Source organism: Marmota marmota, unplaced genomic scaffold, assembly GCF_001458135.2.
Source record: "Marmota marmota marmota unplaced genomic scaffold, marMar, whole genome shotgun sequence".
Taxonomy (NCBI): Eukaryota; Metazoa; Chordata; class Mammalia; order Rodentia; family Sciuridae; genus Marmota; species Marmota marmota.
In genome coordinates, this window is record NW_025999990.1 from 34,182,223 (window position 1) to 34,200,413 (window position 18,191).

General features: G+C 34.7%; 1 protein-coding gene across 2 annotated transcripts in view; it reads left to right on the top strand.

Annotated features, from left to right (window-relative positions):
* Dsc2 (desmocollin 2) overlaps positions 1-17,256 on the top strand; it is a 33,389-nt gene extending 16,133 nt beyond the window's left edge. The window contains exons 8-17 of one of the 2 annotated variants that reach the window (XM_015482462.2): positions 3,660-3,794; positions 4,307-4,492; positions 6,016-6,272; positions 6,389-6,531; positions 8,792-9,016; positions 12,219-12,455; positions 12,835-12,959; positions 14,254-14,508; positions 15,066-15,111; positions 15,199-17,256. In XM_015482462.2, coding sequence (XP_015337948.1) covers positions 3,660-3,794; positions 4,307-4,492; positions 6,016-6,272; positions 6,389-6,531; positions 8,792-9,016; positions 12,219-12,455; positions 12,835-12,959; positions 14,254-14,508; positions 15,066-15,101 — 1,599 coding nt within the window. In that variant the 3' untranslated portion in view covers positions 15,102-15,111; positions 15,199-17,256. The remainder of the gene's footprint in view (positions 1-3,659; positions 3,795-4,306; positions 4,493-6,015; positions 6,273-6,388; positions 6,532-8,791; positions 9,017-12,218; positions 12,456-12,834; positions 12,960-14,253; positions 14,509-15,065; positions 15,112-15,198) is intronic. The other variant, XM_015482461.2, reaches the window with a different exon arrangement.
* The last annotated feature ends 935 nt before the right edge of the window (positions 17,257-18,191 follow it).

The following is an 18,191-nucleotide window of genomic DNA, read 5'->3' on the forward strand; positions in this document are numbered from 1 at the left end:
ATCTCTGTATACCATCTCTAAGTGTGTTTTTTTTTTTTTAAAGATATATTCTCTTTTTTTATACATTTTATTTTTTCTATTTATTTTTTAGTGGTGCTGAGGATCGAACCCAGTGCCTCACATGTGTGAGGCGAATGCTCTACCACTGAGCCACAACCCCAGTCCTAAATGTGTTTTTTAAAAGCATGATGTGAAAAAAAAATTAGAAAAAATATTATTATTATTATTATTATTATTATTATTATTATTATTATTGAAGCCAGGGCCTCATGCAGCCAGGAAAGTGCTCTACCATTGATCTATCCCTCCATTTTTAGGAAAATTGTTATTTAAAGTAAGTTTTAATCTTCCAGAGTGCTAATTTTTAATCTTAATTTTTAATCCTATGAATTTAATGTTTCATGAACCAAAATTTCAAATAAAAAAATACTTACAGCATTAAACATAATAGGGAGTGTCAAATATGAAAAGTGAACGTTTGGTAACATGCAGAAATTTGTTATCTATGAGAGAGATGTTCCTCTTATCTCATGCCCTCTTCAGGGGTCTAATCAATGTTCTTCTTCTTACATAGATGGAAAAAAAAACTTCATCTCTCTAACTTTAGGTTGCCATGTCCAATTGACTGCTAGAAATCCTTATTTTGATGTTTCACAGGTTCTTTGATGTATCTAAAATTTAACTCATCTTCTAAACATCCTCGCTTTCCCATATTTTTTAGTTAAAATAATATTAATGAATCACCTATTCATAATTTTCTGTTGTTACCTGGGAGTCATATTTTCAAAGTTCTATTTGATTTCTACTTGTACCCTCTCAATCAAATCACTTTCCAAAGTATGTTGACTATTTTACTTTCAAATTGTCTGTTTCCACTGTAACTACCCTATTTTAATTATACATTTACTTATTTAACTATTACTTCTCCACCACATTATGCTTCTGAATTTTTATAGTAATTTGTCTTGTGTGCTAATTTATATTCCTTAATCTCAAAACATAGTAATATGTGATTATCTGGTATTTTTTTGATTCTTGAAACTTCCTATAGATTCATTTCCTCTCCATTTCCTTATCCCCTTGTGAATGAGAGCAGTAATCTTCAAAATTTTTGGTCTATGGCCCCTTTACATTCTTAAGTATTGTTGAAGATGCTGAAGACGTTTTATTTATGTGGGTTGTATTTATTGCTTTTTAATCCATTAATATTAAAAGCCAAGGATAGTTTAAAATATGTGTTAACTTACTTAAAATAACAACAAAAATACTACATATTAACACAGATAAAATTTGTATAAAAATAAGTAAATTTTCCAAAACAATAAATATCTTGACTATTTGGCTTAATATAAGACAGGTGGATTCTCGATCGCCTTTCTGTCATAATAAATAGGTAGTTGTAGCAGAAGTGTACAAAGAACATTTGACATTATATGAAGTGAGAAAAGAGGAGCATTTCAATAGTAGTTGAAGATAATTGTGTCTGTTCTGTAGTATTAAATCAAAACTTAATAAATGGTTGTTACCTAAACATTTTTGGCAATGCAGACTTTGAAGTCTCATCAATGAACTTTTTTACTTTGTTCCAGTAAAGTCCATTAATCTGTCTGGTACTATGAGTGGATACTTCACTATCGTATAATATTTACTATCATTGGTCATTTGGAAAACATTGGTTCAGAATTATATAGATATTCCAAATGTTCATGTATTTCATTAAACAATATTAAAGGAATAACTTCTTGATTTCCATTATTATCTCAATGGTTGATAGAAGTTTTCCCAGGTTCTTACTTTTGCTTGAAAACTCTAATTTATCATTTACAAAAAATAATTATTTGTTAAGTGATTTGACAAAGTATCTTCCAAATACTCTAAATAACCACATGAAAAAATAATATTCTGTGGGGAAAAAAAATTCCCAAAACAATTTTTAAAAATCACAATGGCTGGTTCAGCTTGCAAGTCAAACAACCACACAAGTACTTTTACCTTAAATAGATGCTTCTTGTAGAATCATTTGAAAGCATTTTTACCACTGAGTTTACCCAGTAGTGCTCTATAATGACTTTTTGACTTCAGGATTCCAGTTCCATCTGTTGTCTATAACTTTAATGCACCAGAATTTCCCTGCCATCTGAATATATCACGAGTATTTAGGATAACCAAACTTCATCTTTCTTTCTTTCTTTCTTTCTTTCTTTCTTTCTTTCTTTCTTTCTTTCTTTCTTTCTGGCACTGGTGATTGAACCCAGGGTGCTTTGTTACTGAGCTACATCCTCAGCCCTTTTTTCTTTTTTATTTTGAGGTAAGGTCTCACCAAGTTGCTGAGGTTGACCTTAAATTCAAATCCTCCTGCCTTTACCTCTTGAGTTGCTAGATTACAGGCATGTGCCACCCCACCTGGCTAAAACTTCATTTCTTTATCAGCCAATTTATTATTTCCAACATTTCTAAGTTCACTGCAAATAAAATATATAATTCCTCTTGAAATCATAGTAGCACAAGGCTTATAAACTTTTCAGTTGAAATAGGCCTTTATTTTTTAAGTCTACACATAGGTTATAAGGGAGGAGTAAATCAAGAAAATTACATGTATCAAATTATGGGAAGAAGGTGGCTTTGTAAAAGAAGGGTGAACATTTTAGGTGGATAGATTTTCACAAATTACTTTGTCTTGGAAAAAGATATACATTAGGTAGGAAAATAATCATTATAATCAATTTATGGTAGAAAACTAGGCAAAGATATATATGCCACTACCCAAGATTGCACATGTTGTGTTTTGGGGTTGAGAACGGAACCCAAGTCTCCTAAAGTCCAGTCCAGTCCAGAAGCTATTATAATCTTGCTGTTTTATTCCTTCTGTATCTCAATTACTCACGATAAATGGAACCATTATGAGGAGAAGCACATATCTTTAAGGAAATACATGAGCCTTTTGTAACATCTGATGAAAAACCTAATAGCTGGATTCTGTGTTCCGTGTTACATTGCCCCAGACCTTTACCTTCATACTCATTGAATGATCTTTTTTAAAAAAAGTAAAGTAAATCCCTAAAATCTTATCTTTTCTCACAAGAGGGCATTTCATTTTGTTTATCGCGGAACTATTGTAAAAGTCACTGCTCTATATATTTTTAATGTAAGAATCTACTTTGATAGGAGAGCAAGATTTTGATTAATTGCCAAACAATTTTAAATGTACTTATAACTATAGACCTTCTTTTTTTCTGCTGCAGAATGATAAAATCAGTTTATTTCCTATTAAAGTAGATGAGATTACTCAATTTTCACAAATTGAAAATTACTAGAGTGAAGAAGATTCCTTTTTTAATTTGTTCTAATTAGTTATATTTGACAGTATAATGCATTTTTGACATATTATACACAGCTTCTCATTCCTCTGGCTTTACACGGTGCAACATCACTCCAGTAGTGTAATCATATATGTATATAGGGTAATAATGTCTGTCTCATTCTACCATTTCCCATTCCCACAGCCCCATCCCTCCCTCCCCACTACACAAACTGAAGTTCCTTCAAGTTTTTCTTAATTACAGGTTATTAACGAATGGAAAATTTTAGAGTATAAACAAAGATTTCATTTATAATGTTGCTGTTTTCACCCAGTAATTAAGTTCTTTCTTTGTTTTCAGTTAATTGATAAATACCAGTTGAAAATAAAAGTACAAGATATGGATGGTCAATATTTTGGCTTGCACACAACTGCAACTTGTATCATTAATATTGGAGATGTGAATGACAATTTGCCAACATTTACCCGTACTTCTGTAAGTATACAGTATTTATTTATTTATTTATTTATTTATTTTTTAAGTATACGGTATTTATATAAGAAAAATATGTAACAGTGTTGTTAAATATGCACATCTCCATCTGTGCCTCATGATTTCAAATGAAGTACCACAATGACATACTAGTTTGGTGTTGTCAACATAGTTCTTTAGAAATTGGAAGAACAGGATGTGAAGGTGATCTGGCTATGACATCTGTCACCCACTGATTGACTGATCTGACTGCCTAGGCAGATGTCACCTTCCTCCCTGACCATGTGCATCCCTCCTGAAGTTGCTGTGCACTTAGTTGAAGGGGATGACCTTTCCTGATAGAGGAGATAGAGGAGGACCAGTCTTGGGTCAAGGGTATAGGAGTTGCTGTGCTCCCTGGTAGAACCTCCAAAAACACTCTCAAGAAATTGGAAGAACATAGCTTTCTTCATATGGTGGTTTATTTTTCTGAGGGCTAACTAATGAAATATTTTGTTTCTTTTTATTATTTTTAGTATGAGGCATCAGTGGAAGAAAATACAATTGATGTGGAAATCTTACGTGTTACCGTTGAGGATAAGGATTTAATTAATACTCCTAATTGGAGAGCTAATTATACCATTTTAAAGGGCAATGAAAATGGAAATTTTAAAATTGCAACGGATCCCAGAACCAATGAAGGAGTTCTGTGTGTAGTTAAGGTAAGAATAAATTAGTAAATCAGTTGTTTGTAATTTATAATATTATGGAATAGCATATTGGGGTTTAATAGGAACAAAGAAATTATGGTAGATGCAGGAATAACATACATACAGAGGTAAATGTAAATGCCTATACACACACACACACACACACACATATACATATATATATTCAGTTGTGGTGATCTTTATAAAGTCATGGTTTAAAAAAACCATTTATATGTATTCAATTAATTTGATATAGTATCCGCCTTGTAACCAATATCTCTCAACAATTCAAAAGCTAGCATAGCTTTGAGGCTAATTGAACAGAGTCAAGCTCTTCTAGACTGCTCTTTCTTGTAGCTGGGTTAAGAAATCACCACTTAGTAAACTTTCCAAATGAGTCACTCCTGGTCAGACCCATAGAGAAGCTGTCTGTAGGTTTGTTCATATATATCCAGCATACAATATATTCGTAACTTCCAGTTTCAGTATGGGAATCCTAAACCATTCAAAGATGTACATCTTCTAAGACTTCTTTCTAATATCATTTTTTATATCTGAGGAGCACTCAGTGCTAATTCAGGAGCCAGAGATAGCACATAAAGCAATCTGAGCTGTTTTGACCTTGGGCAAAGTCATACACATTTCTGCTGTATTTTTAATAACTAGAACATGATTCTCTTGTGGATCTATAGAACTTTCTGTTTGTACTTATTCTCAATTAGTTTTATGGACCAAAAAGGGCAATTTTTTCCTTGCAATGATGAAAATTAGCTGTACTTTGTGAGTTAATTTCTATTTTTCAAAACAGCAAAGAAAAATCTTTTTGAATCCTGTCTCTGTCTTACCCACCCCTTGCCCTAATCCTAAGAAAATGTATTTTTGTGAAGTCTAAAACCTGAAAAAAAATCTTTTATTCATTTTCATTACAAGTACAAATCAGGTCAAATACAATAAAATCTTCTATCAAGCTTGGTACTTCCAGTTTTTAAGAAAGGGGGTGGAGGGCAGGAAGATAGAAAAAGAAAGGGTCATGTTCTTAAACTTTCTATATCTGGTATCTCCCCTCCTAAATATATTTTACAAAGCTTGGCTCAGTTTCTCTACACAAATCAAGTCCAAGTAATTTTTATTCATCTCAACAGTGTAAGACAAGCTGTCCTCAAAAAGGGAATGGTATAGTAAATGACCATTGATTATGATTATGAAACCACTAAAGGAGGATTCTTATTTGTTAACATCGATTTTAGTAAATTCTTCCTGGAATCATTACCAAGACCTGTTATACTGCCTGTGCTAAATTTGTAGTTGAGGAAGAGTTTTTTGTTTAGTTTGTGTCAATTGCACTCAAATCTGAATGAGTTGAAGAATTCCCCTCTCTTTACCACCACCATGATTTTAGATATATGTTTCACATTCTCATGACTGTATCCAACATAGTACTTACGTATTTCCAAATTTAACAAGTTATTGTTACTTGTCAACATTGCCAACTCTTAAATATCTTGATCTGATTTCCGACACATTTAAATTGCCAGCCACTGAATTATGAAGAAACACAAAAGGTGACCCTACAAATTGGAGTAGTTAATGAAGCTCCATATTCTAGAGAGACTAGCTCAAGATCCGCCATGAGTACAGCAACGGTTACTGTTAATGTGAAAAATCAGGATGAGGGCCCTGAGTGCAACCCTCCAGTCCAGACTGTTCGAATCAAAGAAAATGCACCAGCAGGGACAAGAAGCAGTGGATACAAAGCATATGACTCAGATACAAAAAGTAGCACTGGAATAAGGTATTTATCATTCTATTGTTCACTCCAAATTTATTGTGTTTTAAAGATTTATAATTTACTTATTGTCATTTCACTTATAATACTTTTTATGACTTTAATTCATTGTTGTTAAACAGGTATAGGAAAATAAGTGATCCAAAAGGGTGGGTCACCATTAATGAAGATTCAGGAATAATCACAGTTTTCCGAAGTCTTGACAGAGAGGCAGAGGCCATCCCAAGTGGTGTATATAATGTTACCGTCCTTGCGTCAGATCAAAGTAAGAAATGTGTTTTTAAGCCTGCTACATACATCTTTGGCAATATACTTCCATTTTAAAAAGTGACTCTAGACACTTTTAATTTTTTCCCAAAATGACATATAAAGTAATTGAGAGATTTGCTATAATTTATTAACTCATGTCTGCTTTCTAATAGCATTTCCAGGGTTAAATGTAATTATAAAGCAATTTAGTCACAGACATACTTGAAACTGTAACATATTAATATTAAATAATTAGGAAAAATTGAGAAAATGACTTTGGTAAAACTAGCTTCAATTTATCTACTCATTTCTCTTAAAATCTTCATTTTATTGGGAAAGTTTATTACAGGGAGAACATACTTATTGCCACATAGCACACTTCTGGAAAGCAATTATAACTTTTACAGGAATTTAACAGTATACTGAGGGGCTAGAATTGTGATTAAACACATTATACAAAGATAAATCATCCTCACAGTAAATGATATAGTTATAAAATTAGACAAAACTATAATAAATACTATAATACTATAATAAATACGTTATTATGCTCTCACTTGCAAAATTAGGATTCAGCCATGATTTTGGAAGACGATTTAGGTATTCCAATTCTCTCTGAATGAATTCTGGAATATACTCAGTGACTAGTCTCCTTAAATATTGTTCTTCTGCTATTCTTTTCTTTTTTTTCTAGAATTCCCATTAGATGAATGTTGCTATTTTATTTCTACTGGAATTTGAGCTGTAATTTCCTTTTTAAATAATTAATGCATTTTCTTTAAATCTTGGAAGATTCTAACCATACCTGCTTCAAAGAAGTCTTACATAGAATTAATCTAACAGTGATTTTGTTGGATTTTAACATTGCTCCTTTGGGAATTTTAATTGGCAGGCTTATATTAAGTGGGAAGTATTTGGTTTGCTTTCTGCTTCTATTTTTTTTTCCTCTTCTACTGTGCCCCATCTCAGCTAGCAGTCTTGTAGTTGCTTGTACCTGCTTTTTTTCTGGCCCATGGTTCAGGACCAGTTTTGAATCTGGAGTCCCAAGTATTCCTGGCCCACAATGGCACTGGAACTACTGCAGGTCCAGTCGCTGGTTATGACTGCCTGGTCCTCTGGCTTTCCTATGTTGATAGCTCCCTATGAGACAGAGCCTCAGGTTTTTTTCTTCCTCTTCTTCGTCTCAGTGTTCAAGGCATCTTTAATAATTAAAAGGAATAACTGATTGAGAGACAGGACTCCTGACCCATGCTCTTCAACTTCATACCTAATAACGTCATTTACTAATTTGTGTCCCAGATTTATTTCTGCTTTGTCTTTGAATCTTCCAGATTTGTCAGTGTAGTGCCTTGTACAGAGTACTTACTCAGTAAGTTTTTGCCAAATATATAGATTAATTACTTAAACTACACCCATGGTGATTATTTCAGTTTGCAAGTGATTTTCCACTCTTAGAACATTTTCATATACTATTTTTGTTTTATTCTCCAAAATATTTATCTTCTATCATTAACTTTTCTTGGAAAACCTTAAGCGCTTCCTGTAAAAATGGATATTGAAATCTATACTCTCTAGTATGGTTTTCAAAGATCCCCAGCCCTTTTCTCCACTCCCAATTTCCTGCTCCCTGCTCTCTGCTTCTTCCTTTATTTTCTCCAGATCAGGGGTGTGTACAACATGCTTTCCGACCTCCTTGAATTTTCCCATGCTTTCAAACATTCCAGAAGTACTATTGTTCATACTCTTTTCCTTTCTCCTCTTAAAAACCAATCAAAACTCACTTCTATAAAGATTTCTATCTTTATTGTAGTGAATTCTTGAATGGGTGAACATACCTAATATAGTAGTTATTCTCTGCAATCCACTTGAATATAGTATTCTTATTCTTATTTTTCCTTTTTTTTTTTTTTTTTTTTTTAGTACTGGGCATTGAACTTATGGGAGCTCAACCACTGAGCCAGATCCCTAGCCCATTTTATATTTTTAGTTAGAGACAGTGTCTTGCTGAGTTGCTTAGGGCTTAAGCTAAATTGCTGAGGCTTGCTTTGAACTTGTGATCCTCCTGCCTCAGCCTCCCAAGCTGCTGGGATTAAAGGCCTCCTGTGATACTACACCTGGCCATAATATTCTTTTAACGTTCCCTGAGGACTTAGCTTGTGGCTGTGCTAGTGACAGTAACTTATAGGTACTCAACAAGTATTTAAAAATTTTCAGTGTATTATTTTTTGGCAAAAACTTCAAACATTAAAAATGTATTTTTACTTTGATTTTCCTAGATGGGAGAACTTGTACAGGGACACTGGGGATTATACTTGAAGATGTGAATGATAATGGCCCGTACATACCTAAGCAGACAGTAGTAATCTGCAAACCTACTATGTCCTCAGCGGAGATTGTTGCTGTTGATCCTGATGAACCCATAAATGGCCCACCATTTGATTTTAGTTTTAGGAGTTCTGATTCAGAAGTACGGAAAATGTGGAGACTGATGAAAATTAATGGTATGTGTTTTGAAACGTTGCCCTTTTCTTTTCAATGTCATCTAGATGTTTCTTGATGAAACAGAATAACGCAGTTCTCATTTTGGGCGGGCTCTAGGCCTCTCTAGTGTCTGCCTGTAATTCTATGCCAGAGTTTCTTTAGGCAAAGTTTCATGAGTTTGCATTTCCCACTCTAAGAACCCATCCACATAGATTCTTTACATGACAATCATACCTTACATTATAAGGGAATCCCTCTCTTTTGCATATTCGTCCTCTAGGAAGTGGAGTCTGAGGCAGTCACTCAAGCAGAATATGTATTAAGAAATTTGCTTGAAATCAGCTGTGAAAGGAAGGACTGGGAAAAGGAGAAATGGAGGTACAGCGCAGACCAGTAACAGCTGAGCTGATCCTATGGGGAGTCTGAGCTCAGGTCCTTTCACAGTGGTTCCATGTTGATTCCCCGTTCTCTGTCATTGCTCCATTGGTGGACGAGGCAGCCCAAAGGGATATGAATTTGAGTAAAAGGGATACTCACAGAAGACACTGATGGCAGTCCTGAATTTCATAGGGATCTGGTGCCCAGACAGTGTCCCCCATGCCATCACTCCTGTCTATGCCTGTGTTGACTCCTGACCATTTTGTGTCTGTTGTTTTTCTTGGGATCCTTCCTCAACTTGGTTCCCAGTCTTTACTTTAGACTTCAGCCCATAATGGTCTTTGGTGACAAGAATGGTGAAAGTGAAGGTGACCTTTCCATTTTCACCTTCCCGTCATTCTCTACATCCGCAATTCCCCATCTCCTGCTTACCTGCCTGTGGACCATGATGTTGGTACTGCTGGTTATCAGGGACGAGTCCTGCTCCCTCACTTGTTGAAGTATAATATTAGAGAAACATGCTAAGGCAAACATATAAAAGAGGGTTTATTTAAAAAGGGGTAACATAGATTTCTTCTGGGAGGGAGAACAGGGCCATAGCTCGTATCCTGGTATCTGCAGAAGTGAGAGAGTTTGGCCTTTTTATATGTCCTAGGCTTCCTTTGTTCTCCTGCTCCCTTCCCCTTATTTCTCTCCTTCCTGCATAGGTGACTAGGTGACTAGGTGAGAAGCAGATGGGCTGGAGGGGCCAAGGTGAAGTGATCTGGGCAGGAAGGGGACTAATTTACAACTCCCTGTAGGAGGGATGATCCCTGGGAGAGGTTACCTTAGCAACAGGTTGGAGCAGGGTCAGGTTATCTTGATAAGGGTGGAGGAAGAGCTCTGAAGGAATTAACAGTTCAATCCCTCCATTCTCTGGATCTGACCCTTGCCTATCTATCTGCCTGTCTAATTCTGGCTGCAATGTCATGCTCTGCTAGTTTTTATTACTCAAGAACCTCTGTAAATTCAGTGAAGTTTGCTTTAAAATATCCTTGACCATCGCTAAATCCCACCTTTTCAGTGACTGACTCTCACATTCCTATTAGGACAAATTAGAAAAGAAAGGTGAGAAAATGTAAAGTGGAATGGGATAGGGAAAGGAAAAGAAGGACCTGTAAAAGTAAGTAAGCTACTGACTGTGTCTTGAAGTCTGTCTTGTGAACTTACAAGATTGCTTTAAAACAATATTCCATTTTGTGTGTATTCTTTCTTAAGAAGAGTTAACCTTATTCTTAGATTTTTGACTTTTCTATTCATTTGGTGTCATAACATCATTGTTTTAAATAATGTTGATAGGAAATGATAATTTTAAAAATATATATCCCTACTTGCTGGGTGCAGTGTCGCATACCAGTGATTGTAACAATTCAGGAGGCTGAGGCAGAAAGATCACAAGTTCAAAACCAGCCTCAGCAACTTAGTGAGAACTTCAGCAACTTAGCAGATCATCTCAAAGTAAAAAATAAAAAGGGCTGGGATGTAGCTCAGTGGTAAAGCACCCCTGGGTTTAACCCACAGTACCCTGCCCCCAAAATATATTCATACACACACACACACACACACACACATATACATACTTTGGCAGAAGTATGTCCAAAACTTTGTGGGTTTTGTTTTGTTTTGTAGTTCTGAGTATTGAACTCAATGCTTTGCACATCCTGGGCAAGTTTTATACCCCTGAGCTACACTCTAAGCCCTCAAATTATATTATTTTAAAGAGTTACTGGTCTGTGAGTTCATCCCAAACCAGGGAAACAACAAGTTAAGAAACACCAAGAAAAGACTTTGAAGTCATATGGTCAAATGCTGGCCTCACCATTTATTAGTTCTGTAAATCTGAAAATACTGTTTATTTTGTTTGAGTATCAATTTACTCATGTGTAAAGTGGGATTATTTCAGAAAGTAAATGAGATCATGAATGAAATAGACCATAGCACACTGTGAATCATTAGTTTTGGTTTTGTTTGTCTTATTATTTTTATTATTCCTTGTATAATAAACTTGACAAGTTAACCATGGTTTATCTTAAAATATTAATAATTTTCTCACCTAAACATCCAATTTACATTTAGAGCCTCAAACACCGCACACAAAAAAATCAGAATGTCCAATTGGGCATTTAAGTGAGCAAGGGATTGTCCTTTGGCATGTGACAACCATATTTAGTATCATGTCTTTCGTTCTGAATCCAAAACTGGGCTTGTGGTCTAGACCTCTTCCTACCTTTGATCTAACAAAAAAAAAAAAAAGGTCAAAACAAAAATCTGTGCAGGTGGACCCAGTGTCCTTTAGGAGATGCAGTTCTAGCAGTTTGACCTATGACCTATTAATATGTTCAAAGTCAGGTGTGTTCTAAGTTGTTAGGATCTGTCTCTGATAATAAATCACAAGTGTGTGTGTTTACTCGGCACAGTATATGAGAAAAAATAAAGGGAGATACCCAGAATTTCAGATCATTCCTTTCTGATAAATCTCATATGAAAGGAAATATGCACTGACTGGTTTAATTGAATATTTTACAAATATGATAAAAACCAACCTCTTACGCCCCTTAGTTATGATAAAAGGATTTGTTTATGAACAGATAAAATATATTATTTCAAGACCAACTTTTATGTGCAATATGCAATGGCTGTAGGTTAGAACTATTCAGACCATTCACATTTACAGTCTGCTAGCAGTTGTGCTATCCCATTGAATATCCATTTGTAGGGAAATATGATAACTGTCTGATAAATAGTTATTTTTGCCCAGGACAAATCAGTGATGTTCTATAATGTTTGGTTTTATTTCTTCCTCAGATACAGCGGCAAGTCTTTCTTATCAGAATGATCCTCCATTTGGGTCCTATGTAGTACCAATTCAGGTTACAGATAGACTTGGCTTCTCTGCAGTCACTTCACTGAATGTTGTTATATGTAACTGCATTACCGAAAATGACTGCACCTTTCGCACAAGTGGAAGGACTGGCAACGGAGAAGTAAAACTTGGAACGTGGGCCATCCTGGCAATATTGTTGGGCATAGCATTGCTATTTTGTAAGTCCTTTCTTGAATTTCAATAACAGTCTCTAAGGTAACTTCCAAGACACATTCTTATAACCGGCACTCTCACCTATAGCTGATTGTTTCTATTTAACACATAAATATTTGTAGTGAATATTTTAAGTGCACTTATGTGGAGCTCTGGAGTCTCCTCAATTAGCATAGACATAACTTTCAGTGTAGACATAACAGCATGTGGCATGCACTTGCCACATGTATTTAGAGCAAACTTTTGTATACTGCTTTGACATAAGCAGTCTCACTTATATGCTCTAGAAAGTTATGATTTATTTTGCGTATGAATCATTGTAAATTCATACTTTCACATTATCTTATGATAGACTTAAGTAGAGTTCTTTCTTTCTTTCTCCAGGTATACTATTTACATTAGTCTGTGGGACTTCTGTGATAAACAAACAACCAAAAGAACTGCCTGATGATTTAGCCCAGCAGAACCTCATTGTGTCGAACACGGAAGCTCCTGGAGATGACAAAGTGGTAAGTCATTTGTCTTAAATAAATACAAAGGATGAATTAGTGTATAATGTAGATTCTTTCTAGAAAGATCTTTTCTGAGCAAAGTTCTTTTGAGATCAGGTAATTTACCATAAAATGTCATCTCCCTCATGGAACAGATAAAAATGACTGATTCCTCTGGGGACACATGGTATTTTGATTTGGCCACATAGTGCTAGTTTATAGTAAAAATCCTTTAGCATGTCATTAGTACTTTCTACTTCAGATGTTTCATGGTTTCAGTGTTAGGCCTAGTTTTCTGCATCTATTTAAATTACTGCTTCTGCTGTAAACATGTTGCATTTAATTAGTCACAGATCGCCAGGGTAATTGTTTTAAATTTTTTTCTGGCAACAGCAATAAAATTGCTACAAGCTTTGATCATTGTGGGAAGAAGTTTAATGGATTTTTTTTCTGGCTCTAATGTGGGTTAGAGAAGAGCCTGAGGTTGAATGTCCAAAAGAGCAGTGCTAGCAAGTGACAAACATTTCTCTGACTTTTTTCTAGCCCAATATGTGGAAGAGGAGCAAGTAAATTCCTTACATAAAGCATAATTAATGATCAGAGCAGAAAAAATTTGGAAAATAAAAGCCTGAGGTATTTAAGGAGGGATTGAAAGAAATAAAACTTAAATTACATTAGTGGCCAGAGCTTTGATGTTCTTGGTATCTTCCCTGCTTGGTTTATTATTTGCATTTATGTGGATTGCAAGAATACATTATTACAGCTAAGATTCTCACAGCAACATTATTCTTTTTATTCAGTTGAAGTGAACGGAATTGCTGAACAAAAAGGCTGATTATTATTTCTGTTTCCCCCTTGTCAGATAAAAGGGGATGGATTTACCTATGAAAGTAACATTTCATAATTTAACTATGAAAGCAAATGTATATGAGACTGTAGTAATGCTTTGGGTTTGTGAGATGCAGGAAGCAGGTAACAACTGAAGTTGTGCAATATAAGAAGCTTTTAAAGAAGGAATTATACATCAAGCTTTCCAATTTGTCCACGTGCCACTGACAGCTGCAACTTGTTTCTTATGATAAGACCCTAAATTTAATATTGGGATTGTAATAGTCAGATGCTCGGGATTGACAAAACAGGCTTAGTTTCTGTCCCCAGAGAGCTTACTACTTTCTAGGACACAAAACAAATCAAGGCAAATTTCAGTAATGATGTTGATTTTTCTTTGTCTTTTGTGTGTGTGTGTGTGTGTGTGTGTTGTTATTATTATTCTTTTCTGTAATTTCCCCAATGCAAATTGTTTTCATTTCAGTATTCCACAAATGGCTTCACAACCCAAGCTGTGGGTGCTTCTGGTCAGGGAATTTGTGGCACCGTGGGATCCGGAGTCAAAAATGGAGGGCAGGAGACCATCGAAATGGTGAAAGGACACCAGACCCTGGACTCCTGCCGGGGGGTTGGGCATCATCACACGCTGGATTCCTGCAGGGGAGGACACGTGGAGGTGGACAACTGCAGATACACTTACTCCGAGTGGCACAGTTTCACTCAGCCCCGACTTGGAGATGTGAGTTTCCCTAGGTGTTCTACAAATCTATTTTAATTTCCCTTAAACTTTATAATGATAAAGATTTTATGTTTATTTCTATCTCTGTTTTTATTTAATTATGAATCTGCTCATTGGAAGTAGTTTCTTCTTAATTCTGATTTAGTTATGTTCCGATTTGAGTAGTTATTTACTTTTCCTCAGATGTTGTTTGGGTTTTATTATTCTTCATGAAATCAGATGTGATGATATTTAAATTATTTTCTCAAGACTTTGTGCTAACATTTCACATCTGACAACTCATGTCTTAGAATCCAGAAGTGTAGTACAAGACAATACCCATGTGCTTCATCACTGAGCCTGTCTGTGGATATCTGAGCTCATATCCATGTGGGTTCAGTTTAATACATGCATTTTCACTTTTCGCCATCATATTTGAAAGGGGAAATGTCTGATTACCTAAAATGAACACTAGTTACTTGCTGCCTTGTGTGTGACAAATAGAAACTTGCTATATACTGAATTGATAGTGTGATTCTTGATCATACGGACCAATCATGTGCATTTTTTATATGTAGGAATCCATTAGAGGACACACTCTGATTAAAAATTAAACAATGAAAGGTAAATCAAAGCAATTATTTTTATGTTAGTACGTTTTGGTGTTTAAAATAATAATAATAAAATGTGTTGTGTTTTTCCCCTTGACAGAAAGTGCATCAGTGTAATCAGGATGACAGTCACAAGCACGCTCAAGACTATGTCCTTACGTATAACTATGAAGGAAAAGGATCGTCAGCTGGTTCTGTGGGCTGTTGCAGTGATCGACAAGACGAAGATGGGCTTGAATTTTTGGATCATTTGGAGCCCAAATTTAGGACACTAGCAGAAGCATGCATAAAGAGATGAACATGGTCTCATAAGTCAACCAAAGCCAGTGGCTTATCATCTTTTAATTTGTGTTCCTCTTCCTTTTAGTTACAAACGAGGATTTTTCAAAACAGAAGATGTTATGTTTGGAACTTTTCTCTGTTTATTTTGCACAATCTCTTTGGCCAAATGCATATTTACGGGAAACCAAATAAGTACACAATTGTTTGGACTTCCGTGTAGTTTTTAATTACATGCTCCCAAGTACATTTATTTACAAACAGGAAACTTGCTTTATTGTTTACATTTGGGTATAATGACAACAGCCAATTCATAATGCAATAAAATTTAATTAATTCAAATCTGTATTTAAAGACCACTTGAAAAATAACCTAATAGAAGAATGTAGAGAATATTATCTCTGGTTAATTAATTACTTAGTTATTTGTGTGGTGCTTGGAAACTGTTGTTTTTCTAAACATTCTAAAGTGTATACACTTTATCTTGCTTTATTTTGTAGCATGACCTTTCTTCGTAATGGGCAGGGAGTTTTCTAACTAGATATTGATTGTTATTACAATTCCATTTTGGTGGAGCTCACTTTTAGATTTTATTCCATGTAGAATCTTATACTGAGTCTATAATTTCCCTGTTACCAACTCTGTTCGTGAAATTTGTTTCAAAAGTGCTTTCAGAATGTTTTTGCTCTTGCAGTTTTTTTGTCTTTGAAATGCCCAGTGGTATGTCTGTCTGTCTCTCTCTCTCTCTCTCTCTCTCCTATTTGTCTTCTATTTTTTTCAAAAACTTCTACTTAGGTTAGAGAATCCAGATATTTTTCAAAGTTGTCTCTATTTTTCCTTTTGTATAAAGTGAATTCTTTTTGTTTTATGTAAGCATATGTATTCTTTTTTTTCTGAAAATCAATGTGTTAACTTTATTGTTTTGAATATCTCGGTGATTGCTTCATTACCTCCTCAACAAAGAATTTTGCCATTGAAACTGTAGAACTATGTTATGATGTTTTAGATGCAACATTCTATGTTAACAAAAGGACTGGTGTAATTAGATTGGGATGAGGATATTTAGTGTGCAGTAGCACAGTTATAGTTCATATCTTTAAAGCAAGGATACAGTTTATAAATGCCAAATAGTGTTGATTGTTTGAAATAAGCTTCAAAATACAGGGATCTTGAAAGTTCTCTAGGATGACAATTTTGCAGTTTTTTGTTTTGTTTTGTTTTGTTTTTAAGATAAGATGGTTAGTCCTATCTGTTTGTAAAGGTTTTTTTTTTTTAATATTACACAGTTACAGTTTTTAGCAAATATACAAATGAGCCAGACAACTTAAATTTTAAAACAATAAGACAAAATTAAACTTAATAGCCAAGCAAATTTCAGATTTATGGCTTACTTCATTGAATTCTTTATGTGTGCAAATATATGGACATTCTAAATATATTTCTAATATTTAATATTGTTAATAATGTGCCTGCCTTGAATGTACAAGGTTGGCTTATAACAATTATTTTTCAAAATTAGCATTGGATAGTTATTCAGTAACCATCTATCTTTTCAAAAGTTTCATTACTACTCAGTCAAAAATACAATTTCCCAGAATTATTTTTAATAAATTATGTTTAAAAATCTTGTGTATTACTAGTTATGCAATTTTTAAAAATGAGTGTGAATTTTTTGGGTCTGATATGAATTTAAAGGATCATGCTTTTCTGATATAGAGAAATTGAGTCCCTTTTATAGACTCCTGTTATACATTTTTAGAACTTCAAGTTTGATTCAGAGAGATCTTTGGAGCACTGTTCTATTTGTCTCAACACATTTATGTTCATGCCATTATAAGAACTGTGAAGCTGGGGTCCTGATTAAATTGCGTACTTTTTTCTTGTGTGTATTTCTATCATTTTAAAGTGGGGAATATACTAGAACTCCTTTCCTATGATGGTTGTAAGACACTTGAATAAAAAATGGTTTTTAAGCATGAAAGTCATATAGAGTGGTCCACCTAAAAAGGCACATGATAAATGATTTTAAATAAGTCAAATGTACAACCAATTCATGTTAACAAAAAAAAAATCAATTAAAATAGGATAGTGGGGAGATCTTTTTTTTAAAAAATCTTACAACATGTCAATCAAGAATATGTCTCTTCATAATGATCGCTTGATGACTGGGTCTTAGATTGGGTCTCAGCTGTTCAGAACATATATTGCAAAGATTGCTGAGACGCATCCATGTAAGATGACCTAGTTTGTGATACTATGAAATTACAAAGTCGAACTTGGATGGAAAACAAAACCTCTTCTTAAACTGGGTGCTAATTCTGGAGCCCTATAAAAAAAAATTACACATTTAAGATTCCTTAGCTGCTTTTCTAGCTGTCTTGCTAAACATTAGCAATCACTTGTTGAAAGTCTGTGTCTTTCTGGTGGTTGCCATAATAACCCTAAGGGCAACGACTCCAGGGTAAGATTCCCTGATACAAGTCTCTGAGACACACTCTTGATAGAATTTGAGAAGTCATTTAAACCTTCTTTGCCTAGTTTCCTCACTTGTATTGAGCTGGGTGGAGAAGACTACTTGAATGGATTCCTGTCAGTATTAAAAGAGTTAATTCATAGGAATTGGTGCAGAGTTGCTGTCAATGTGTCTTTAGTACCCGCTCTGCTTTACAGCTGTTTGCTTGCCTTGTCACTTGGCTTCACCTTTCCCAGAAGCCCAACCAGCATTTTACCTGTGATGGCCTTTGGCAACTTCATGGTTCATAATAGCTTCTAGGTCTCTCATTCTTGGTATTGAGAAAGCTACATCTTATTCAT